Source organism: Gracilinanus agilis, chromosome 1, assembly GCF_016433145.1.
Source record: "Gracilinanus agilis isolate LMUSP501 chromosome 1, AgileGrace, whole genome shotgun sequence".
NCBI lineage: Eukaryota > Metazoa > Chordata > Mammalia > Didelphimorphia > Didelphidae > Gracilinanus > Gracilinanus agilis.
Genome location: NC_058130.1, coordinates 422,144,209 through 422,170,345, shown reverse-complemented (window position 1 = coordinate 422,170,345; position 26,137 = coordinate 422,144,209). Strand labels below are relative to the sequence as shown.

At 36.5% G+C, this 26,137-nt stretch overlaps 1 protein-coding gene across 2 annotated transcripts in view; it reads left to right on the top strand.

The window, feature by feature from the left end:
* The window catches only part of GALNT1 (polypeptide N-acetylgalactosaminyltransferase 1), a 106,650-nt gene that overhangs the window by 40,214 nt on the left and 40,299 nt on the right, over window positions 1-26,137 (top strand). For both annotated transcript variants that reach the window (XM_044665054.1, XM_044665045.1), the window contains exon 3: window positions 11,726-11,892. In XM_044665054.1, coding sequence (XP_044520989.1) covers window positions 11,726-11,892 — 167 coding nt within the window. The remainder of the gene's footprint in view (window positions 1-11,725; window positions 11,893-26,137) is intronic.

Sequence of the window (26,137 nt, the reverse complement as noted above, 5' to 3'; positions counted from 1 at the left end):
GTCTAAGGTACCCAAGTAGAGAGAGTGTGCTTGTGATGCTGTCCACCAGATCCCAAACTCCTCCACTTGGTTGCTGCTCTTTAGGTCTCGTCCACTTGTTAGAAACCACCACCACTCAGGATCCCTGGGAATCAGGATGCAGGTTTGAGATTTCCCAGAGCTAGCAACAGTTTGTGCCAACCACTAATGGAGTCTCTCTCAGAGCACAAGCCCACTACTTCCTGCTCCTTCATTCCATCTTGGAATGCTCCAGTCCTTCCTGCTAGGTCCAACCTTAATACTTAATTAATTACTAACTAATCTTCCTCACAACACCTGGTACCTTTTTTAATTCTGGAATTCCTTTAGTCTTATCTACAGGAGAGATAATTGAATAAATTAGGAGTTGAATAGTGGTAACCTGATAGCTTTCTGGAAGTAGTGAGATTTTAGCTGAGTTTTATGGTGGGGATGTTTATAAATTGAGATTGCATGGTGTAGTGGAAAGACCCTTGGATTTACAGTTAGCAGAAGCCATCTGATCACCGGCTTTCTAGTATCTAAATTGTAGACAGTCACTTAAGCTCTCTGAGGTTCTATGTTATATAGCACTTGTGAGGATTTGGAATCTACATACTATTTTAGTGAGTTCAATGAAACAATGTATGTAAAGTTCTTTGTAAACCTTAAAATAGCTTCTCTACTATGATTATAATTGTAAGCATTAAATTCATCCAGTCTTTCCTGGCTTGGCCAAAAACATACTTAGTGAGGCAGCAATTTCGCCTTCTTTCCCTGAGTTGACAATGGAAAGCAAAATTGACCTTGCTCCCTTATTTTTTTTCTATCTTTTGACTGGCTTAATCTGCTATATTACAGTAATACTAAAAATGTATTTTCAAATGTCTGTGCTCCCCTCCTGGTTGCTCTTAGGGAAGCTTCCATGAGAGGGAGAGAAACTAGAAGAGGAAGTCATTGTAAGAAGGAACTCACCTGCGGTAGCCTCAGAGAAAATGGACCATCTGGGAATCCTTAGGTTCTTGCTGATTAGTTTTTGTCCTGTGGAAGCAGTGAAAGTGTTGTTATGTGTAACACTAAAAAGTTTTTTAAAGAAGCATTATTGGAATTTTTTATTCTCTATAAATATAAATATATTAATAAATTTTATTATAATAAATATAAATAAAATATATTTTATTCTCTATAAATATAAAGATTTCCCCAAGGAACTCTTATCTCAGTTTTAGCTCTTATATTTACATTGCCTAGGAAAGCACTTTGTAAAGTGTTATATGTGAGTTGTTAATGGCTTTCATCCTTTTTACTGCAGGATATTTAATTTTTAATATTATGAAATAATTTTAATATTTAATTTTAATTCTTTCTTACCTTTCTATAGTTCTTAGGTAGCTATGACCTAAAAGACATATGTACTAGTTATGTTTCTAGCTCCTGCCATTTCACTCTCTGTATAGCCAGGGTAAGTGATTTTACCCTTTTAAACCTCAGATTAATTTTCTGTAAAATGAGATTGAATTAGATGATATGTATGACCCTTCTAAAAATAAATCTTGTGATTCTTTAATTCTTTAATGAAAATGATGAGGAAGAAGTAGATTCTATGCTTCCCCCCCAATCATTTGTATTTTCAGTGACAAAAATAATTTCAAGTTGTATTAACCAGAGTTTTTGCCCATTGTGATGTCTCAATCTCCTGTCATTCCAGGATATCCTTCCTTTGTTCTTCTCCCTGGACTCAGTTGAATTGGAGGAGACAACCGTATTATATTCAATTCAACATACATTTATTAAGCACCTCCAAGATTTGGAATTATAAGGAAAGAGAGAAGTAGAATAAGGGAATTTAAGAATTCACAAACATGCAAGCAGAGCATTTATATGTGGTGGCAAGATCCAAGAGTATGATAATACATACAGGGTACTTTGGGAGGCAGGGTAGTAGCAGTTAGGAGCATCAGGAAAGGCTTTATGTAAAACAGTGATGCTTATGCTATTTCATGAAGGAAAGAAGGAATTCTGAGGCAGAGGTGAAGCGGTGGTGCATCCAAGGTATGAAGAAAGACCAAGGCAAAAGCAAGGTGATAGGATAAGAAAGTATCATTTGTGAGGAACAGCAAGCAGGCCAGTTGGGCTAGATTTCAGGATGAAGAACATGCACAATGTCCAATGAGTGAATCTGGAAAGATAATTAGGGGCTAGATTGTGAAGGACTTTAAAAGTTAAACAGAGGGCTTTATATTTAATCTTAGAAGCAGCAGAAGTTTATTGAGCAGGAAAGTGAAATGGTTGGATCTGTGTTTAAGGAAAGTCATTTTGGCAGCTGTGTTAAGGAGCCATTTGATTGGAGGAAAAAACCAATTAGGCCATTGCTGTAATCCAAGTAAAAGGTAATAAGGTAATAAGGGCCTGAACTAAGATAGTGGTTGTGTGACTAGGGAAAAGGAGTTGGATGTGAGGGTTGTTATGAAGGTAGAAATAGTAAGATTTACAACTGTGATTGGATATGTGGAATGGGGAGGGGTAACACTAGAAAACTGAAAGGATAGTAGTGTCTTCAGTGTAAAGAAGGAAGTTTGGTATAGAGGTGGATTTAGGAGGAACAATAGTGAACTTTGGGTTTTTTGTTTTTTGGGGGGATATGGTGAATTTGAAATGTTTCTAGGAAATCCTTTCCAAAGTATCTAATAGTGTTATAGGACTGAAGCTCAAGAGAGAGACTAGGACTAGAGACCTAAAACTTTGAGTCATATATATAGAGATGGGAGTTAAGTCTATGGAACCTGATAGGGTCATTGATAAAATGAAGAGAAAAGAAAGGGTGGTATTAGTCATTATCTTGCACTATTCTTCCCCATCTTCCCAATTGGTATCATTTTGTGTGTGTGTGGGGAGGCAGTACCACCATTGAGCTTTCTTTCTCCTCACTGGAGATGTCTAGGCAGACCACATGATGGTATTTTTATAGTCTCCAGGAAGATATCGTTGGAGTAACCACAGTTTTGTCTCATTCCCTTTTTTGCTCCTCCATTTCATTTGCAATTTAGGTGTTTCTTAGGCTTCAATGTTTTCTGTCCTTCCTTTTACTCTCTATTCCTCATCTTTCTCCTGACCAGCCTCGCTTGGATAGTCTTTTATAACTAAGGTAGTTTTTACTCAGTTGGTTTCCTTGTTATATGACCATTCATTTAAAACAATTAAGCTGGGGGCAGCTGGGAGGCTCAGTAGATTGAGAAGCCAGGCCTAGAGACTCCTAGGTTCACATCTAGCCTCAGATACTTCTCAGCTGTGTGACTCTGGTTAACTCATTTAACTCCCATTACTCAGCCCTTAACGCTCTTCTGCCTTGAAACCAATATATGGTATTGATTCTAAGGTGGAAGGCAAGGGCATAAAATAAAATAAAATAATAACATAAAACAAAATAAAATAAAAAACAATTAAGCTTCTCTTTGAAATTATTGTAATCAAAGTTGATAATCCTTTTCAGCAGACTCCTTTCTAAGCATAGTCCCAGAACAGCTTTTTAATCTAATTAAATGGTCAAATTTTATCTACTATATCAGATGTGAGCAAATCAGATATGCCAGGATTTTAATCAGGATAAGGACAGGCTATTTAAGCATATGTTAATGCTTTGGCTCCAGGAAAAATAAACTCAAATTTCAGGGAGAAAAATTTCTTCCAGACAGTTAGATACATATTACTTACGAAAGTGAATTTCTGATGGACAAAAGATGTTTGACTAAAGTCCAGGAAAATATTTTTTTCAGAACCTCAAGCTTATCCAGGTGTGGTAAAATTGTACTAATCTGTTGCTAAAAATGGAAATCTGTTACTTTTTGGATACTATTTTGCTTTCTTTCTGACTTACCTTAATCAGTCAACTTCTAGATGAAAACTTTTATAATATGTAGAGATCTTATGAAAAAAGAATATCAGCCTCATTTCAATAAAAATGGAATTTTTATGTTGAAAGCTATTTCTTCATTTCCTGATAATCTGATAAGGACAGCTTAGTTGATAAACGGAACATGGGAGATGATCTTTCTGTTAGCTCATAGCCGCTTCTCCGAAGTACCATTGAGTCACAAGTTTATTCAAAATCCCTTTCACCGAAAAGCACAGAGAAAGATTTACAGCTGCCCAGAAATGCCATTACAACTTAGACAATACAAAGAGGCTTCAGAAGCTTCAAGGTGAAGATAAGAACCAGGCTGGACTTTCAGCTACCTGATTATCAGCAAGCTAAGTCCGGGAATACTTTTCTCTGGAGCAAAACGCCCCTGCTATACTGAGATTTCGACCTTGACTTGCCAAGTAGCTGCATTTCTGACCAAGGGGGGAGAATGTTAACCTCTTGACTGCTGCTTTGCTAAGAACTTAAAGCTTTCTAGTAAGACTAAATTGCTTTCTAATAAGAAAAGGTGTGGATCATAAAAGGGATCACAAAGAGGAATCTCAGATTTTTATCTATTCGAGACTCTGTTTCTCTTATTGGCCTCCCACATTTTTTAATGTTACTTGTGCAGAATTTTGTAGAAATGGAAGCATTTAGGGTAATATGGGGGAAAATATCAGTTGATACATGGCTTATGGGAGCCGCCATTATCCATTGGTAATGATTTAGCATAATTTGTAGGCATTGCAGTAAACCCTTTCCCAAACCTACATTTTTTTTTGAGACTTTGCTTGTAAATATTTTTTAGTCATTCTCTTCTAGGGTTATATCTCCTTGTCACTATAACAGTCTTTTCATGATAACATTTTTATTTTTTCTGGCATACTTCTTGACTTTGGCCTTCATGTTAGGGCTGGGCTTTGCAAATTTTGGGAGAAAAGAGCTGGGATGGTCCTGCTGCTGTTTTATTGGGATAAGGAGGGTTAGATTATTATAGGATCTCAGAGACAACTCAGGCTGGGGCATCTACAAGCTTTCAGTGCTCCAAAAATTGTCTGATCCATGGGCACACATGATTTCTATATTTGTGGTCTGAGCCTTTGCAAATTCCTGACCTGGATTTGAGTCTGAGGCCTTGAACTTTCGGAATTCTAGTGTACTACTGCTGAACTCAGCCATTAACATCCAGCTATAGAATATTCTGGTTCAAAGTGACTGAAATGTTACCTCTCCTTGGTCTAAAATGACTAATTGAAGGACATTCTCTCGCTTTTCCAATTTTTTGCCACCACAAAGAGTATGGCATAAATATTTTTGTACATGTCTTTTTTCTTTTGATCTCTTTGGGGTATAAACCAAGCAGTGCTATGGCTGGATCAAAAGGCAGATAGTCTTTTAAAGCCCTTTGAGCATAGTTCCAAATTGCCATCCAGAATGGTTGGATCAATTCACAACTCCACCAGCAATGCATTAATGTCCCAGTTTTGCCACGTCCCCTCCAATATTCACCACTTTCCTTTGCTGTCATGTTAGCTAATCTGCTAGGTATGAGGTTGTACCTTAGAGTTGTTTTGATTTGCATTTTTCTAATTATAAGACATTTAGAACACTTTTTCATGTGTTTGTTGATAGTTTTGATTTCTTTATCTGAAAATTGCCTATTCATGTCCTTTTATCAATTGGGGAACCCAGAGCAGTTTATATAAAAAGAGGAGAAAGAAGAAAATAATTCAGTAAAATTAACCATCAAATTGGAGCAAATCTAACATTATGTGCATGTTCTACATTTACAAAAAGAGGTATCTTTTCATATCTCTTTTAGATTAAGAAGTTCTTTATAATTTCACAGCATTCAGTTTTTTTTTGGTTTGTTTTTTTAAACCCTTGTACTTCAGTATATTGTCTTATAGGTGGAAGATTGGTAAGGGTGGGCAATGGGGGTCAAGTGACTTGTCCAGGGTCACACAGCTGGGAAGTGGCTGAGGCCGAGTTTGAACCTAGGACCTCCTGTCTTTAGGCCTGACTCTCACTCTACTGAGCTACCCAGCTGCCCCAGCATTCAGTTTTGAACTGTTTTGTTGTGGTGGTTTTTTCCATTTACACTGTTATAGTCATTATTTGTTATTTTCCTGACTGCGTATTTCACTTTGTATCAGTTCATCTAAAAGCTTTCTATGCTTCTTTTTATTCATCTTGATTGTTATTCTTACAGCATAAGTAATATTATGAAATACAATTTGAGCTATTCTCCAGTTAAAGGGCATCTGTTGTCTCCAGTTGCTTACCATTACAAAAAAAGTCTTCTATGTAATTTTTAATTGCTATCTGTTTTTCTATGCTTAAGAAACATAGTTTGTTCATATGATTTATCACTTGTTTATATGGGTATATCATTTGGGGTTTTGATTTTAAAAGATTACTCTATTACAAAAATGAATAATATGAAAATAGATTTTGAGTGATTTTATGTATATATATGTATGTGTGTGTATATATATATATATCCCAGTGGAATTGCTTGTCAACTCCAGGGGGGGCAGGTAAGAAAGAAGGGAAAGACAGCACGAGTCATGTAACCATGGGGGAAAAAATAATAAAATTTAAACAAAAAAGAAATATGGTTTGTTAAAACTGTTTTTACTTTTCTTGAATTTTTGTGTGTTTAATTCCTATGTATCACTTGTGGAGACAAAATGATGTTTTTGTCATTTATATGTCTTAGTAGACAGTTTTTATTTTATATAATATCTAATTAGGAAATATAATTCTCGCCCTATTGCCCTTACTGTAACCTGGTCTATTTATTATTATCCCCTTGTGGTCTTCTTCTGCTTCTACAGAAATGTAGTTTAGTGGCAGAAGAGTGGGGCCTATATGCTAAGTATGTAAGGGGTAAAAAGAGGTTTTTGTTTGGTGAATATTAAAAGTTTTGGTCGCCAAGGAATTGAATAAATATCAGTTCCTAATGAGAAAACCTCAAGTTAAAAAATGGCTTTTATGGTAGTTTATTTACAAATGAGAAGAGAAAGAGAAAGTAAGAAAATTAGAGAGAGAATAAGATAAGATAATTAATCTAACACACTAAGTAATTTGCTCCAGCCCCTGATTCAACCCAGGCAGGTCTAAATATTCCTCAGTTGGAGCTGGAAAGCTGGAGGGCTGGGGGTCCAGGGATGAATGAAGCAAAAGCTTCAGTCATGAAGTCTCTCTTGAAAGGAGAGTTCCTTCAGAGAAATCCAGGAAGATTTAGTCTTTACACTCACCATGTGTAGTTCCAAGGGAGAGATTAAGAGCAGTCTCACCTAGTCCAAGGTCTCAGCTAGTGCTCCTTCAGGTCCAAGTCATGAACCAGAAGAGAGCTACAGGAAGTTGTCACTCCCTTTTAAAGACACTTCTTTTTCATCACTTCCTGTGCCTTCCTCCTCGTTTACATGTCCAATCACAACAAATGCTTTGCTTAGGACTGCCCAGGGGTCAGTCAGTCAATTCTGATTCATCACTCACTTTTGCACATGTGGGTTACAGACTTCCCCACTTGTGAATTAAGTGGTGGTGTTAATACCTTTGGTGATTAAATCTAAGAATAGGCAGGGTAGATTTAATTTCATTATCACAAGTATCACATTGATTTTAGACTCCATAAACTAACTTGACTTTTGGTACTCTAAATGTAAAATCTTTGACCATGAAACGATTGGACATAACTGCCAGAGAATCTGATTTTGGATGATGGCCTACAAATGTTTAGGCTGTGACTTACTGGGAGAATATCCATGGAGTGAGAGGTACTGCTCCTTTTCTGGGAGGAGGTTGCATATCAGTGGAGACAACAGTAGCATAGTCTGATGGGAGGCCCCATTTATAACTCCTCTTTGTTTCAAAGGCTAGAGATTAGGCTGGAGAATGTATTAGGAAATGGAAGGCCTTGAAGTCAAAGGGAATATGCTGTTCTATTTTCCAAAGGTTCTCTACCTGGCTGGTGGAGATGGAAGGGGAGAGGTCAGGCCAAGGAAGTAGGAGGTAGAAGGTGGTTTGCACTGAAACTGATAGAAGGCTCTCTCTAGCCCCTAGCAGCTTTCTCTCAAGGGGCACAAGCAGGAGGTGAATGAAAGCATAGTCAGTGAAAGGTTTTGATTTTCTTTTCACTTGAGGCTGGAGATATTTATTGTCTGTTTGAAAAAACAACTTTGAATTAGCTTTTTGGGGGTCAGTTTCTCTCACATAGTTGATTAAATTGAGCTTAAAATCAACTTAATCAACTTCTTAGGTTTTTTTCATATGGAACTGTGGAAGTCCAAAAAATTAGCTTTCTATTTCCATCCTCCTAGATGTAATTTCCAATTTATTGTTTTCATGTTCTTCTTGTCTAATTTCTTTGCCATACAGGTCAAACACATATTCCCTTAAAGCTTCTAATGTACTAAGTCTGGACTGTCTTTCAATGTTTCTGTATTTAATATATCTGATATACTAGTTTTTTTACACCTTTCTACTTGCCCTCCTTGTCTGATTCAGTTTTTCTCCTTATCATTTGTACTAGTATTTTTTTCCAATATTTTTTTGACTACCAACACAAATTTTTATTTATTTATTTTTTGTTTAAGTTTTTATTTTGAATATTTTCCCATAGTTACATATTTAATGCTCTTTCCCTCTTCCCCAAGGCCTCCTAACCCCCCTTAGCCGACGCACAATTCCACTGGGTTTAACATGTATCATTGATCAAGACCTAATTCCATATTATTGATAGTTGGACTAGAGTTATCATTTTAGTGTCTACATCCCCAATAATATCCTCATCAGCCCATGTGCTCAAGCAGTTGGTTTTTTTTTTCTGTGTTTCTTCTCCCACGGTTCTTCCTCTGAATGTGGTTAGTTTTCTTTCTCTTTTTTTTTTTTCTAAACCCTTAACTTCTGTGTATTGGCTCCTAGGTGGAAGAGTGGTTAGGGTGGGCAATGGGGGTCAAGTGACTTGCCCAGGGTCACACAGCTGGGAAGTGTCTGAGGATTTGAACCTAGGACCTCCCATCTCTAGGCCTGACTCTCAATCCACTCAGCTACCCAGCTGCCCCTAGTTTTCTTTCTCATAAGTCCCTCAGCCTTGCTCTGGATCCTTGCATTGCTATTAGTAGAGAAGTCTGTTATGTTTGATTGTATCACTGTGTATCATCAGTCTCTGTGTACAACGTTCTCCTGGTTCTGCTCCTTTTGCTCTGCATCAATTCCTGGAGGTCATTCCAGTGCACATGGAATTCCTCCAGTTCTTTATTCCTTTGAGCACAATAGTATTCCACCACCAACAGATACCACAATTTGTTCAGCCATTCCCTAATTGAAGGACATTCTCTCGTTTTCCAATTTTTTTGCCACCACAAAGAGTGCAGCATAAATATTTTTGTGCGTGTCTTTTTCCTTTTGATCTCTTTGGGGTATAAACCAAGCAGTGCCATGGCTGGATCAAAAGGCAGATAGTCTTTTAAAGCCCTTTGAGCATAGTTCCAAATTGTCATCCAGAATAGTTGGAACAATTCACAACTCCACCAGCAATGCATTAATGTCCCAATTTTGCTACATCCCCTCCAACATTCATTACTCCTGTTTTGCCAATATATTTGCTTTTTTTTTTTTTAATGTCTAGAGCAAATTCTCCTTCAACTCTCTTTTTCCAGGAAATTATTTATATTGGGCATTGGAAGCTGGGGCAGAACAGGTGAGTGAAGGCTCCAAGAAACAGTATGACTTGTAGGAGGAAAAAAGGGATAATTTCCTATTATAAGGAAGGGAATAGGGAAGAGGAAAGTTTTCAACTTTTTTTTTTTAATATAAGAGAGCTAGTTAAAGGGCAGTCCATTATAAGTGATTGCTTATAGAAGGAATTATTTCACTTAACATTGATTGCCTCTTTTATTATCTAATTATTACATATGTAGTATTAATTTTATCAGCATTTGTACTTTGGTGAATATGTGATCCCATCTGTCTAGATACCCCTTTCAATCATAACCTGTTTATGCCTTCTCATTTTGTGCAATTTTTTGTCTGTATCCTCTTAAAATCCAACATAGGGTATCTATCCATTGCACTAGAGGTCATCCCTTTTGCTTTTACATATTTCAAAGATTCATATTCTGTCATCAGTGCTACTACACTCAAACAATCTGTTTCATCCTTCATACTTCTTTACTTTATGAATTCAGTCTTAACTTTTTCCTGCCATATATGTCCTGGATGAAGTCTTTTATAACATTTTTTGAATAAATATCATCATTGGTAATGTGCAACTGCCTATTTATGCATATCCTATTTGTCTCCATTTTAAATCTTAAGAAATTATGTTGTTTCCTAAAGTGCTATTAGTCTTATCTCACCAACTAAATTAAGAACTTCTTGAGAGCAAGGACTATAGAAAAGTATGTAGGTTTGTAATACCTAACAATGCTTGATACTTAGTAGACTAGAACTTAATAAATAAATTACTTTTGACTTTTTTTCCTGATATTTAGACATATTTTCTAGCCAAAATATTTATCTTTTTATAGTTTAAATCAGTGGTTCCAAAACTTTTTTGGTCTACCACCCCCTTTCCAGAAAAAATATTACTTAGCCCCCTGGAAATTAATTTTTTAAAAATTCTAATAGTAATTAATAGGAAAGATAAATGCACCTGTGACCATCACTGTTCCCCTGGATTGCTGCAGCATTCACCAGGGGGCGTTAGCACCCACTTTGGGAATTACTGGTTTAAACTATGGTGGTATCTATAGTTTTGGGGAAAAAGTTTACAATATCAGGTGTAATTATGTAAATATTAGTTAATCTGAAAAGTTCATTTGAGGACGATGGCAAATTTTAGATTAGATGATTATCAAAAAGGGTGGCAATATTGTTAGCTTTAAAAAATTCAATTTTTTACCTTTGTACGTTTAATGTAGTGACCATAAAATACAGCAACACTCTACATTTATATAGCACTTTATGGTTTGCAAAATGCTTTACATTCTTATTAGATATCACAACAACTTTATAAGTTGGATGCTGTTGATATCTCCATTTTGCAGATGAAGAAACTGAACTTGCTCAGGGTCACATAATTAGTAAAATTAATAACTGTCAGAGGCAGAATTTGAACTCAACTCCAAGTCTAGTACTGTAAATCTACTAAACCACTTAGGATCCTATGGCTCATAGACTTTCTGGAATTGTAAAGGTTCCTAGAGTCAGAATGAACAGTTGGCATTTTCATTCTGATCTTTTGCTCGAATAAAATATTCACTATGATAGTAGAAAAAATAAACTAATGTACAAATTCATTGTATTTATTTTCCTAGCACCCATAAGGGTTTTTCAAATGTATGTAATGCTATTATGATTAATAAAATAAAATTTCATTTAGAAGAATTATTCAGCAACTTCTTTCTTTTCTTTTTTTAAGAATGAATTTTCTAATTTCTTTTTATTCTGTCTTTAAGATAGTAGAATCTTGTAATGGTTTTCATAATTTTTGTTGATCTGCTTTTCCTAATAGAACAACTATTGTACATTGGGGGACCTTAGGTCAAAAAGGAAATGTGAATCTAAAAGTGTATGTTAGTCAGCAAGCACTTAAGTGCCTTTTATAAGCCAAATGCTGTGCAGCTAGAGATACAATGCCAGAAAGAATGGCTCTCAAGAAGCTTACGTTTTATTGGGAGGAGGTAAACAGCATTACTTTAACACGTGATTACAAAATCAATATAAATAATCAGGAGAACATGTTGGGGTGGGGGATCAAAAGCTTTACTAACTTAAATCTTAATGCAGTTTTGTTACAATTTTGTTTTTTTCTAGATGTAAAACAAAGGTATATCCAGATAATCTTCCTACAACAAGTGTGGTGATTGTCTTCCACAATGAGGCTTGGAGTACACTTCTAAGAACAGTCCATAGTGTAATAAACCGATCACCAAGACACATGCTAGAAGAAATCGTTCTGGTAGATGATGCAAGTGAAAGAGGTAAATAAAAAAATATAAATACCAGTAATTTGCCATTTTGATAAGAATGCATTTTGCCAATGATGATAGCTTTTTCTTTTTTAACACTTTTGTATGGATTTTCTTTTTGTTTCACAATTCTATAGGTTTTGAAGTAGTATGTCAAGGAGAAAAAAACTTATTAATTCTGATTGCTGTATTTAATTAGCATTTATAATTTTAATAGATTTTTTTGCTGGCAGGTAATAATCTTATGTTTTAGAAGAATTAATACTACATGATATAATTCATTGAAATGCAAGGTATTTTTAAGAATTACTATTTAAGGTGCTAACTATGGCAAACTACAACCCTTACATGGGAAAGAGATTATACATGTTATAAATCTGTACAACCTGGGCAGCAAAATAGGAGGCCTCAGCAAGCCCTAGGTTAGCTCTGAAAGAACAGAATACTTGAATTAACCCTATTCTACTCGTGCCTACCTCACCCAAGGTAATCCATAATTTTCTTTTTTTTTTTAATTGTATTTACATATTCTTCTTACATTTTTTTGCACTTGCTTCCAGCATAAGAGGACTTTGAATTCCTATTCCAGAGTGACTAAACTTCCTCTCATTCTGGTCATATTACTCTTATAATCCTTCCAATTCTCCCTGAGACCTGGTTTCTCTCTGATGATGTTTAGTCCATGGCCATCTCTTGCACCATTCTGCCTTCATTTAACTTTTATATCACCTGGCCACTCCAGAACATTGGTCCTGGAGGAAGAGTTGGAATACTCTGCTTGCTACTACTGCTTTCAGACAGCTTCTTTGCCAGATGTCATTCATCAGCTTCTTTTTCGAAGTTCACTCTATTAAAATGTTTCACTCATACAGAAGAGGATGGCTGTTGTCTGGTTAGCCTTTGGGTTATTCCTCCTTTCTTCAAAAAAAAAATTTTGTGCCTGACCACATTCTAGGGAACTTTCGTGTCCATGTTAGTACTTTCTTAAACTATCTAATCACCTAAACCGTCATTTTCAAATCTCATAGTCGTGTCCTCTACTCCATCTTAACTGTACACAGGAATGGTTACACTTTGAAACTCAATAATGTTGATCCTAATGATAGAAGATCAATATTCATTTGAATGAGTTTGATGAAAGGAGAAGTTTTAACTGACACCTTTCCCCTAAGAATCTTCAGCACAGATCAGGTCAGTACAGGCTTCTCTCTTTTTAACTTATTTAATGAAAGTAAACAAGGTTAGGGAAAGGATGAGTTGTAATAAAGAGGAAAAAAGGATTGGGAATGAATCCTAGAATCTTGTTTAACTAACTAAGCCTATAATAAATCTTCAGGAGTTTTCAGGTGAAGCTGATTCACTGAACCTACCAGGCTAATTGCCTTAGCCAGGCGGCCTAAAGACCTGACTCCAGTTGCTTGGTGTTCTAACTCAAGTCAAGTTGGGTTTGGTTTAACAGAGTTGATCTTCAATATTTATCTTCCTGTTAGTGTTTAGAAAGTTGTATATTATTGATGATGTATAGGATTGGATACTGATAGCACTGGATGAGCAATGAGCCTAGGTAACTAATCCTATTAGGTATAAGTTAACCTTAGCTAAGAGGCAATCTTGAAATGCCTACCCTACCACCATTCTCAAGACTGAGACCCTGAGAATAGGAATCAGTCTCAATTTATAGGGTTCTTTACAGACTTTTTGGTCTCATACCAGCTCATGCCACCCCTGTATTCTGCATTCCAGCCTCAGTAACTGGCAACTATCCTGGCCCAATATGGCTTCTTGCAAAAGTATTTACACATTCTTCCTTTCATCTTAAGATATAATTTATTATTGTCCTGTGCCTTACCCCTCCTAAATCTATTCTTCACTTTCATTGTACCTCTCTCATTCTGAATTTATTCTTATATATACTTAGGGTTACATTTCTTAAAGAATATGGGTAATAGTGGCACAGAGAGGAAGAGGGGATAAAGATAGAGACAGTGATAGAAAGGATGACATGGGATACTCTTTATTTTCCTACCTTCCCAGTCCTAATCTTATAGTTCCCCAGTTCAGCTACACACTATCCTTTTCTTTCTAATTGTACTGAGATAGGAGTGAAGGCAACAATTCAGTGGAGACAATAATGGAGAAAGAAGTAAGCCTGAGGCATTATGAACATTATGAAGCAATACCCTGCCTATAGATGAATTGCTATTTTCACATGTGACTAAATTCTAACATTATAGTGTGTAAATGGAATATAATATCTAATTTATAAAATTAACAATAGGATACATGAAAAGGGAGGGATGGGAGCAGGGGAATGTCCAAGTCGAATAGAGTAAAAATGTGGGGAATGTCCAGGTCAAATAGAAAGCTAGTAATGAGGGGAAGTTGACCACTGTGGTCTCAATAAGAGAAGAGTTTGCAAGGCAAATGGGTAAAGAGAAGGAAAGGATTGAAAAGGGGGGAAGGAGGAAGGATAAACGCCTTATTTTGGTAGTGAGAGGGATTCTACTAGTGAATACTCTTATAGATAAAGAGGAATGATCTGTGAAGGAAGATAAGAGTTTGTTGGGCTTTATCTGTGGGTATTTGTTGTTTGAAAAGACCATTTTTCCTGCTTTAGGAAAAGGGGAGTTGGAATTCCTGGGTAGAAATGGTGTGTGTGGGAAGACAGGGTCATAGATCTTTGAAAAAGATTCTGACACATGAGGAAAAAAAAGGATAATGGTGGAGGGTAGGGATCAGTGTTTGGCCACATAAACAGGGATTCCTATGGAGAGGCCCTACCATGAGAATAGTGTTCACTCTGATGCCTGCAGTAATTGGCATTGTTCTGGGAGTAGTGGAAAAGGGAGAATCCTTGAGGCAAGCTCTACAAGGAGTAGAAGAAACTGCCTAGAGTAGGAAGTCTAGAATGGATACCTTGGAAGTTTTGATTGCATGATGAAAATATAGAAAGAGACTACATAATTGTAAAAATCATGAATCAAAGAAAGAGGATGTAGAAGAGACATAGGATATATAATGAAAAGATATAATATATTCTAAGTGGATACCTAACCTTAATAAATAAAGGTTATACTATAATAAAATTAGAAGAGAAATAGATCATTTACCTCTCACTGCTAGAGATGCATTCTTAACCAAATAAGAGATAACATTGTTATACAATTACAGCATATTACAGCAGTTATAAAAGGTAAAATAATTAAATTTTATTATGAAACTGAAAAGATTTTGCACAGAGAAAATGAACATAATTAGAATAAGAAAGGGAGTTGTCAAATGAGGGAAAGTTTCTCTGGTAAGGGTTTAAAATCCAAGACATAAACAATTTAGATAAACAACCATAGATATTTAGACATACATATAAATATACACTTGAATGTGTGTATGTATTGGGGCAGGTAGGTATTCTAATAGATAGAGTGCTAGACCTGGAAAAAGGAAGACTCATCTTTTTTAGTTCAGATGGCTTCAGGCACTTACTGGCTGTGTGATCTTAGGAAAGTTACTTTGCCATATTTGCCTCAGTTTCCTCCTCTATAAAATGAACTGGAGAAGAAAATGGCAAGCCACTCTATTTTCTTTTCCAAGAACACTGAAGAGGTTCATGAAGAGTCAGATGGGACTGAAATGATGGAATAACAAATGTGTATATAGAAACACAAATAGCCATTTCCAATAAGTGTTCAAGGGATATGAACAAATAGTTCTCCAAAAAAAAAACTGTAAAGTATTCACAACCACGTGAAAGAATGCTTCTTATCACTAATAATGAGATAAATATGAATCACAACAACCCTGAGGTTTCATCTCACACTCTTCATTTTAGGAAAAAATGGCAATAGTCAGTGTTGAAGCGGTTGTGTGGAATGATAGTTATACTACAACATTGTTAATGGAACTGTTAAATTGTATGACCATTTTGGAAAGCAATTGGAACAACAACAACAACAAAAAGACTAAAATGGCCATACTCTTTGAATTAGAGATTCCACTACTGCAGTGATGGCAAACCTATGACATGCATGTCAGCACTGACACTCGTAGCCATTTTCTATGACATGCGGCCCCATACAGAGAAGTATATATACTATAGTGCAGTGTAGACACACTATGCACTATAGATGACAATTCTACCTATGTTAATTTACCTATTTTGGTTTATTAAATACAGTTATATATTACAATTATACATTTTTGTTATTTAAACTATAAAAATTGTGGTTTTTTTCTTGAAGTGACACAGCATCTGAGGTATGCTCGGTTTTTTGGCAAATTTTGACACATCAAGCTCAAAAGGTTACCCATCACTGCACTGCTGGGCTTATACCCTAAAGAAACTTTAAATAAGAACTCAGGCCCCTTACACACCAAAATATAGCTACACTTTTTGTGATAGGAAAGAACTGGAAACGAAGTAGATGCCCATTAGTTGGAGATTACTAAACAACTTGTCAGAGGAAAGAAGGGGACATATAAGCAATGTTATGAAGTGTAAGGAATTAAATTTTATGGTTGAAATAAATATATGAGAATTTTAAGATAATACTGTGGTTGCCAATTTTAAAATTAATACTGCCCAAGTCAAAATGACTTCCAGTAGCTTTATTTACAAAGAGGTGGAATGAGTGAAAATAGAGAAATATGAAAGAGGGCAGAGTAAGAAATCTAGCTTATAACTCTAAATGTTGCTCTGGTCCCCGGCTCAATCCATGCAGGGCTTGTTAACCCTTCAGCCGGAGGACTTGGTGGTGAATTAAGCAAAGCTTCAACCCTTGGGACCTCCTCCAAGTAAAGGAAGCCTCTCCAGAACTGATCTCTCCAGAAGCCAGGAAAGGAAGGTCAGATTTTTCACTCACCAGGAGAAACTCCAAAGGAAGAAGATTCAGGAGCAGTCTTGCCAGAAGCAATCCAAGAGCCACAGTCCCAGTCCAAGCTCCTTCAACCCGAAAATTCAGGAAAAAGACCCCTTGGACAGGAAGTTCATCATCTTTTATAGTCCTTTTTTTACATCCTTTCCTGTCCCTTCCTCCATTTTATGGGGCCCAGTTTCAGTCTTTAAATTTGCTTAGCACTGCCCAGGGAGTGGTCAGTCACTTCTGGAGTTGTCACCCACTTTAGTAAGTGGCTTGCTGACCTCCCTTATTTAGTATTAATTAGGGATATCTATGCTTTTGGTTGATTAAATTTAAAAGTAAGCAAGGGGAGAATCAATCCCATCTTCACAATCCCCGCTCTGATCCCTTGGGAGACTAGTCTCCCCAATGGATCATTTAAGTATAACTATCTTATACCTCTAAAAATCTAACTAAAGGTGCATACAATATTGCACTTTCTAGGAGGAAACTACAATAGTTAGAGGTAATAGGGAAATAGAAGAGATCGAGCAAAACCAATGTTTGCTAGGCTCATTGACAAAAAGCCCAGCAGTTCCCTTTGGCATAAGAGTTTACATTCAGAATAAATGTGTTCAACCCCCTTCAGTTCAATCATTTACATCACAAAGTTCATTCTGGATCTTCTGATGCAGTGTAGGTTTCTTTATGACACTTTCTCCAAACAATTCATTTTCTTGATTCAAGGAGTTAGTGAGCTTCTTTTCCTGAAATATTTCTCAAACAAAACTTTTTTATAAATGTAGAATTATATGACAATTATACAGTCCCCCCGAGGAGGGTGTTGGCAAACACATGGATCACCCAGGGATATATGGCTGAGTTATGAGGTATGTAAAATCAAAATTAGAGGAAAAGAGGGGGCAGCTAGGTAGCTCAGTGGATTGTCAGGCCTAGAGACGGGAGGTTCAAATCTGACCTCAGACACTTCCCAGCTGTGTGACCCTGGGCAAGTCACTTGGCCCCCATTGCCCACCCTTACCACGCTTCCATCTAGGAGCCAATACACAGAAGTTAAGGGTTTAAAAAAAATAGAGGAAAAGAAAAAAAAATCAAAATTAAATAGTATATAAAAATTCTGAGTAGGCAAGAATAGGCCTATAACAGATCCTAGAATCAGGACCCAATAAGGTGATTTATCTCCCACAAGCCTGTAGGACCATTGCAGCAATATACACTTACCCAGTCCAGCAGCCAGGACTACAGAAAATTTCCACACTTATGAAAGACAGAAAAAGGGACTAGATTTTTGTAACAGACAGGAAATAGCATTCTCTGGTCTGATATTACCTTTGCTCTCAGAAATAGGGCAGCCAGTGGTTTTTAGCAATGTTAGATTGGATACGTGGAATGAGAGAATAAAGAATTCTGGATTGTTAAGCCCAGGTGACTGGAAGGAATGTGGTAAACTCAAAAGTAATAGGGCGGGTAGGAAGATGGGAAGATTATGGGGAAAGATAAATAGTTCAGTATTAGGCTTGAGTTTTAAGATTTCTACAGGTCATCCAATTTGAGACCTACAGTAGATGAGAATGGGACCTGGAAATCACCAAAGAGGTTAGGGCTGGATAAGTAGATTTAACAGTTCTCACCATAGAGATGTTAATTAAATCATGGGAGCTGATGATACAACTAACTAAAATAGAGGCAGAATTGAAGAGAGTCCAGGACAGAGTCCTTTGGAACATCCATGCTCAGAAGATGTTACCTATGTGAAGATTCATTAAAGGAGACCAAGGAGCGGTCATGTAGATAAGAGAAGAACTAGGATAGAGGAGTGTCACAAAAACCTAGAAAGAAAAGAGGATCAAGGAGAAGAGGGTAGTTAATAATGTCAGAGGATACAAAACAGTTCAAGGAGGATAAGGATTGGTAAGAGGCCATTAGATTTGGCCATTAAAATATCAGTGACTTAGGAGAGTTAATAAGCATGAATATGAGTGAGTGAGATTAAAAAAAAACTGCCTGTAGCTGGCCCTTCTTCCTCTTTTTGTAATCACTTCCCTCCTACACACACACACACACACACACACACGTACATACATACATACACATAGGCATGCACAAACATTCTCTGTACTGGGTCCTTGTCTTTTCTATCTATACTCTCTTGGTGACCTCATTAGCTCATTATTTTGCTTTGTTTTTATAATATCTATGCAGATATCTCCAATATCTGTGTATCTATAAAATTAAAACTATGTATCCCAGAGATACTTTAAACTTGGCATGTGAAAAAGAAAATTTATTATTTTTCTTAAAACCTATCTTTATTTCTGTTGTGAAAGCACCAGCATTCTTATAGGCTCTTGGGCTCAGAATTTCAAGTTACATCCTTAATTCTTCACTCTCCCTTTACTTGTCATATCCAGTCAGTTGCCAAATCTTGCTATGTTTACTTCCTCAACACTTTTTATATCCACCTCCTTTTTGTTCACAGAGCATCTTAGTTCAGGCCCTCATCATCACCTTTAGTTTATACCAGTGATGAGCAAACTATTCCCTACTGGTCAGACAGGCAGTAGTTTGCCCATCACTGCCTTAAGCAATTCCCTAATCACTAATTCTGGATGTGGGGGCGTAGTGATTAGGGAATTGCTTAAGGCAGTGATGGGAAAACTCTGGCCTGGATCTGACCTGCAGGAAATAGCTTGTCCATCACTAGTTTAGAAGTTAACCTAGATTCTAGCCTCTGTGCTTCATGTTCCCTCACTCCATTCTATCCTCCCCATACCTGCTAAAATAATTTCCTTTAAACACAGATCTGATCATGTTTTACTACCCTTCTCAATAAACTCTAGGAATTCTGTATTGCCTTTAGGATAAACTATAAACTTACTTGTTTATCTTTTAAAGCCCTTCACAATATGGTTCCAACCTATTTTTCTTCATTTCTTATGTAGTCCTCCTGTCTTCATACCTTTACACTCATTTTCCTGAAATGTACTCTTTACCTCAACCTCACAAAATACCTTCCTTCAAGAAACAGTTCATACACTTTCTACTACTGATTCCCCTCCTCACAACACTGCCTTGTATTTAACTGTTTTTATTTTGCATATAATTTTCATTATTTTCCTTGTATTTAACATGTGGAAACACGTCTCCCATTAGAAGGTAAACTTAAGAATAGGGAGAGGATCATTCTTTGTATTTGTTTCCCAGTGTGGAGTATAGTTCCTGGCACTTGACAGACATTTAATATTAAATACTTATTTAAGAACATTAGCCCTTTTTAGTTATATCCCTAAGTAACAACATATTTTACATGTGGCTTGTGCATATTTTAGTTTTAAGTATATTTTTGCTTCTTTCTCTAAGGAATATATAATTTAAGGGCTTTTTCAAAGATGAAATGGAATCATCCCTCCCCCTGGGATAGTAAGTTTATATAACATATTTTCGAGATCTGAAAATAGCTTGATCCATTGATTTTCTCTAACATACATCCTGTTCAGACAGCAGTGTATCAGATCCTCTGCACTCATCTTTCATAGTAAGAAGGACACATAGGTTCACCAGTTCCCTTTCTCTCTTTATAATAAATGATTCTGAGGCTTATATAAATACCTTCCTGGAACTGTTTTACAAATAAGAAGAAGGGAGTAAGGGGAAGTAAGGAATTCTTCCTCCCTTTTCATTTCATTCTGGCCAACTCAAGCTTTGTTGTAGATGTTGACCAAAGTCTACCAGGAACCTTTACTCACCACTTTATAAAGCACATTTATTTTTATTATTTTATTATACATTATTTTATAATACATTTATTATAAATCACATGCAATTGCCCTTTACATAGTGGAATTGACTAATGTCCTATATCCATAAACCAACGATTTGAGCCTGCCTTTTGTCTTTTGTCTTTTCCTCCAGAAATCTTAAGGTTAGAATGCCTCTTCTAGAACAATGGAATTAACTTTCTCCTTTTCTGTGATTTCTTTCTGGAAGAGGATATAACATTACTGTTATAAGAAAACTATAAGGATGATATTAGAAAATGAGTATTGTTTTATTAGTTTAAAGATAAGAAGTAGAGAAGCTGGCTTGAGAAAGAATTGGAGTTTCAAATAGAGCTGAGAGAGAGTGTTAATTTCAACTGTTGATATTTATAACAGTTATTCTATGACAGTTACACTCTGGGTGTGGCATTCCAGGAGTGGACTTCTGGAGATTCATCTAGCTAGCTTTGGTTATCTTTATAACTTAAAGGCGAAGTTAAGAGTTATAGTGGTTAGGTTTATTTAGAATAGTATAAATTTGGTTAGTTAGATCAGGGAGGATTAGCGTAGCCTGTGAACTACAGGAGAAGTGGTTCCTTGTGGAACTGGGGAGTTTATTTGGGTGGAGTTAGAATCCCTTAGAATTAGAAATCCTTTTTCTCATATATATATATTTATATAAATAGTTTATTTTTCATAAACAAAAGTCTCTTTAGCGTTCCTTGCCCTTGGCCCTGAAAGGAAGTTCATCTTTGAGCTTCATTTCACTTACCACTGAAGATACTTTGATAACATCTATCAAAAGTATCTGGAGACTTCCAGGTTAAGGTGGCTGCAGAGTAGAAGCATGGTGCTTTACTCTCCTCACCAACCCATATAGCATATCTCCAAAGGACAAAAAAAACAAATCCAGATGAAAGAAGGGACCCCACAGTAGGGTGTAGTATTGAAGGGATGTGGGATTTGGGGACTTGCACGCTATAAGGGGGGGGGGGGAGAATAGCTCCCATCAAAATGTGAGCTGATCAACTCTCCCCTCCCCCATCCCACCCACAGTACCAGAGTCAGAGGCTGAATACCAGAGTTAGAGAGAGTGGGGGCGCAAAATCTATCTCCTTGGCAGCTAACTGGGACCACTAGGAGTTTTCCCCTGAGAACAGCAAGACTTGAGACCCCAGGGAGCTGGCGAGCTCAGACCTTGGGCATGGAAGTGGGGCTGAGAGAGGCAGCAGACAGTGGAAGCAGCTCAGTGTGCTGAGACTCAGGGGAAAACCTCAGGTGGAGGAGCAAGTGTGGGCCAATTTCCGGACTCCGGGCAGCCAACCAGGACCATGGGGGCTTGACATTGAAAACAGTTAGACCAGAGACCCTAGGAGGCTGGCGAGCACAGACCTTGGGCACAGGAGTGAGGCTGAGAGGGGCCGCAGACAGCAGATGTCTATCTAGATATCATACTACAAGAAATTATCCAAGAAAACTGCCCTGATGTCCTTGAACAAAAGGGCAAAATAGACATTGAAAGAGCCCATAGAACACCCTCTACACTAAATTCTCAGAAGACAATCCCCAGGAATGTAATAGCCAAATTCAAAAGCTTCCAAGTTAAGGAGAAAATATTACAAGAAGCCAGAAAGAGACAATTCAGATATCAAGGAACCAGTCAGGATTACACAGGATCTGGCAGCCTCCACTCTACAAGACCGCAAGGCTTGGAAAATGATATTCAGAAAGGCAAGAGAATTGGATCTACAACCAAGGATTACCTACCCATCAAAACTGACTATATACTTCAAGGGAAAAGTGGGCATTCAACAAGATAGAAGATTTCCAAGTATTTGCACAGAAAGGACCAGGACTAAATGGAATGTTTGATATCCAACCACAAAAACCAAGAGAAACATGAAAAGGCAAATAAGAAATTGCCTTCTTTAAGGGCTTCAATAAGATCAAGTTATTTGTATTCCTATGTGGAGAAATATTAAGTGTAATTCTAAAAGATTGTACTCACTATTATAATAATTAGAAGAATTAGTCATAAGGAGAGTTTGGAGTACTAAATGGTCTAAGATGATATGACGGGGAAAAGGGGGGGAATAGAAGATGGCACCAAGAGTAACCTAAAGGAATAAGAAAAATAAGATAATCTATACCACACAAAGAGGGCATGGGAAGGGGAGGGGATGAATACTATTATAAGAAGGAGAGGAAGAGAGCATTAATAGGAAATACTTAAACCTTACTCTCAGTGAAATTAATTCTGAGAGGGAAGAGTAGCTATATCCATTAGGATATAGAACTCTATCTAACCCTATGGATAAAGTCAGAAGGGATAAACCAAGGGGGGCAGTGGGGTGGGGAGTTCATAAAGGGAGGGGAAGAGAAGGGGTAGGGAATTCATTAGGGCTTAAAAAATAATAAGAGGGGAAGGGAGGGGGTGGAAAGGGTAGTAAACCAAGGGAGGGCACAAGGGGGGCTGATTTAAAACAAACCACTGGTTTAAAAGGAAATAGCATAAGAAGAAGGGGTAGAAGTAGGAGAGGATACCAAAATGTTACGGAATACACAGCTGATAATTATAACCCTGAATGTGAATGGGATGAACTCACTCATAAAACAGAAAAGCAAATAGCAGAGTAGATTAGAAAACAAAATCCTACCATATGTTGTCTACAAGAAAACACACATGAGGTATGTGGACATACACAGGGTTAAGGTCAGTGGCTGGAGCAAAATCTTTTGAGCTTCAACTGAGAAAAAGAAGGCAGGAGTGGCAATCATGATTGCTGATAAATCCAAAGTAAAAATAGATCTGATTAAAAGAGATAGGGAAGGTAATTACATCCTAATAAAAGGCAGTATAGATAATGGGGAAGTAACAATACTCAACATGTATGCACGAAATAGTATTTCAAAATTTCTAAAGGAGAAACTGGCAGAGGTCAAGGAGGAAATAGATAGTAAAACTACTAGTGGGAGATCTAAATATTCCTCTATCAGATCTAGATAAATCAAACCAAAAAATAAATAAGAAAGAGATAAGAGAGGTGAATGAAATCTTAGAAAAATCAATTTTAATAGATATGTGGAGAAAAATGGGGACAAAAAGGAAGCACCTTCTTTTCAGCTGCACATGATACATTCACAAAGACTGACGATATACTAGGGTATAGGAACATGGCAAACAAATGCAAAGAAGCAGAAATAATAAATGTAACATTTTCTGCTCATAATGCAATAAAAATAATAATCAGTAAAGGGCACATGGACAGGCAAATCAAGAACTAATTGGAAATTAAATAATATGATTCTCCAGAATGAGATATTTAAAGAAGAAATCATAGAAACAATTAACAATTTCATTGAAGAGAATGACAATGATGAAACATCCTACCAAAATCTGTGGGATGCAGCTAAAGCAGTACTCAGAGGGAAATTTATATCACTGAATGCATATAATAACAAATCAGAGAGGGCAAAGTTCAATGAACTGGGCATGCAAATAAAAAAAAAAACTAGAAAGGGAACAAGTTAAAAATCTCCAGTTAACAACTAAATTAGAGATTATAAAAATCAAAGGAGAAATCAATAAAATTGAAAGTAAAAGAACTAGTGAATTAATAAATAAAACTTGAAGCTGGTACATTGAAAAAATAAATAAAATTGACAAAGTACTGGTCAATCTAATTACAAAAAGGAAAGAAAAAAACAAAATTTTCAGCATTAAAGATGAAAAGGGAGACCTCACTCCTAATGAAGAGGAAATTAAGGCAATCATTAAAAACTAGTTTGCCCAATTATATGGCAATAAATATAGCAATCTAGGTGATATGGATGAATATTTACAAAAATATAAATTGCCTAGATTAACAGTAGAAGAAATAGGATATTTAAATAATCCCATATCAGAAAAAGAAATTGAACAAACCATCAAAGAACTCCCCAAGAAAAAATCCCCAGGACCAGATGGATTCACAAGTGAATTCTTTCAAACCTTTAAAGAACAACTAATTCCAATACTATACAAACTATCTGACACAATAAGCAAAGAAGGAGTTCTACCAAACTCCTTTTATGACACAAATATGGTACTGATCCCAAAACCAGGTGGATCAAAAACAAAGAAAACTACTGACCAATCTCCCTAATGAACATGGATGCAAAAATCTTAAATAGAATACTAGCAAAAAGATGCCAGCACGTGATCAAGAGGGTTATTCATTATGATCAGGTGGGATTTATACTAGGAATGCAAGGTTGGTTCAACATTAGGAAAACCATATCAACAAGCAAACCAGCAAAAACCACATGAACCTCTCATTAGATGCAGAAAAAGCCTTTGACAAAATGCAACACCCATTCCTACTGAAAACACTAGAAAGTTTAGGAATAGAAGGGCCTTTCCTAAAAATAATAAATGGTATATATCTAAAACCATCAACAAACATCATCTGCAATGGGGAAAAATCAGAAGCCTTCCCAGTAATATCAGGAGTGAAACAAGGATGCCCATTGTCACCTCTATTATTTAACATTGTACTGGAAACACTAACAGTAGCAATTAAAGAAGAAAAAGAAATTGAAGGTATTAAAATGGGCAATGAGGAGACCAAGCTATCACTCTTTGCATATGATATGATGGTCTACTTAAAAGATCCTAGAGAATCAACTAAAAAGTTAGTGGAAATAATCAACAACTTTAGTAAAGTTGCAGGATACAAAATAATTGCACATAAATCATCCACATTTCTATATATTTCCAACACTTCTCAGCAGCAAGAGTTAGAAAGAGAAATTCCATTTAAAATCACCCTAGAAAATATAAAATATTTAGAAATCTATCTGCCAAGACAAACACAGGAATTATACGAAAACAACTATGAAACCCTTTCCAAACAATTAAAACTAGATCTAAACAATTGGAAAAACATTGGTTGCTCATGGGTAGGTTGAGCTAATATAATAAAAATGACCATCCTACCCAAATTAATTTACCTATTTAGTGCTATACCTATCAAACTACCAAAAAACTTTTTTACTGAATTAGAAAAAACTATAACATTGTTCATTTGGAAGAACAAAAAACCAAGAATATAAAGGGAAATAATTAAAAAAAATATATAAAGGAAGGTTGCCTGGCAGTACCCAATCTTAAACTGTACTATAAAGCAGTAGTCATCAAAAGAATATGGTGCTGGGGGCAGCTGGGTAGCTCAGTGGATTGAGAGCCAGGCCTAGAGAGGGGAGGTCCTAGGTTCAAATCCGGCCTCAGACGCTTCCCAGCTGACCCCCATTGCCTACCCTTACCACTCTTCCACCTATAAGTCAATACACAGAAGTTAAGGGTTTAAAATTAAAAGAAAAAAAAAAAAAAAGAATATGGTACTGGCTAAAAGATAGAATGGAGAATCAATGGAATAGACTGGGGGTAAGAGTCCTCAACAAGACCATCTTTGATAAACCCAAAGAACCCAGATTTGGGGACAAAAACTCACTATTTGACAAAAACTGCTGGGAAATTTGGAAAATGATATGGGAGAGATTGGGCCTAGATCAACATCTCACACTCTTATAGCAAGATAAACTCAGAATGGGCGAATGACTTGAATATAAAGAAGGAAACTATAGGTAAATTGGGTGACCACA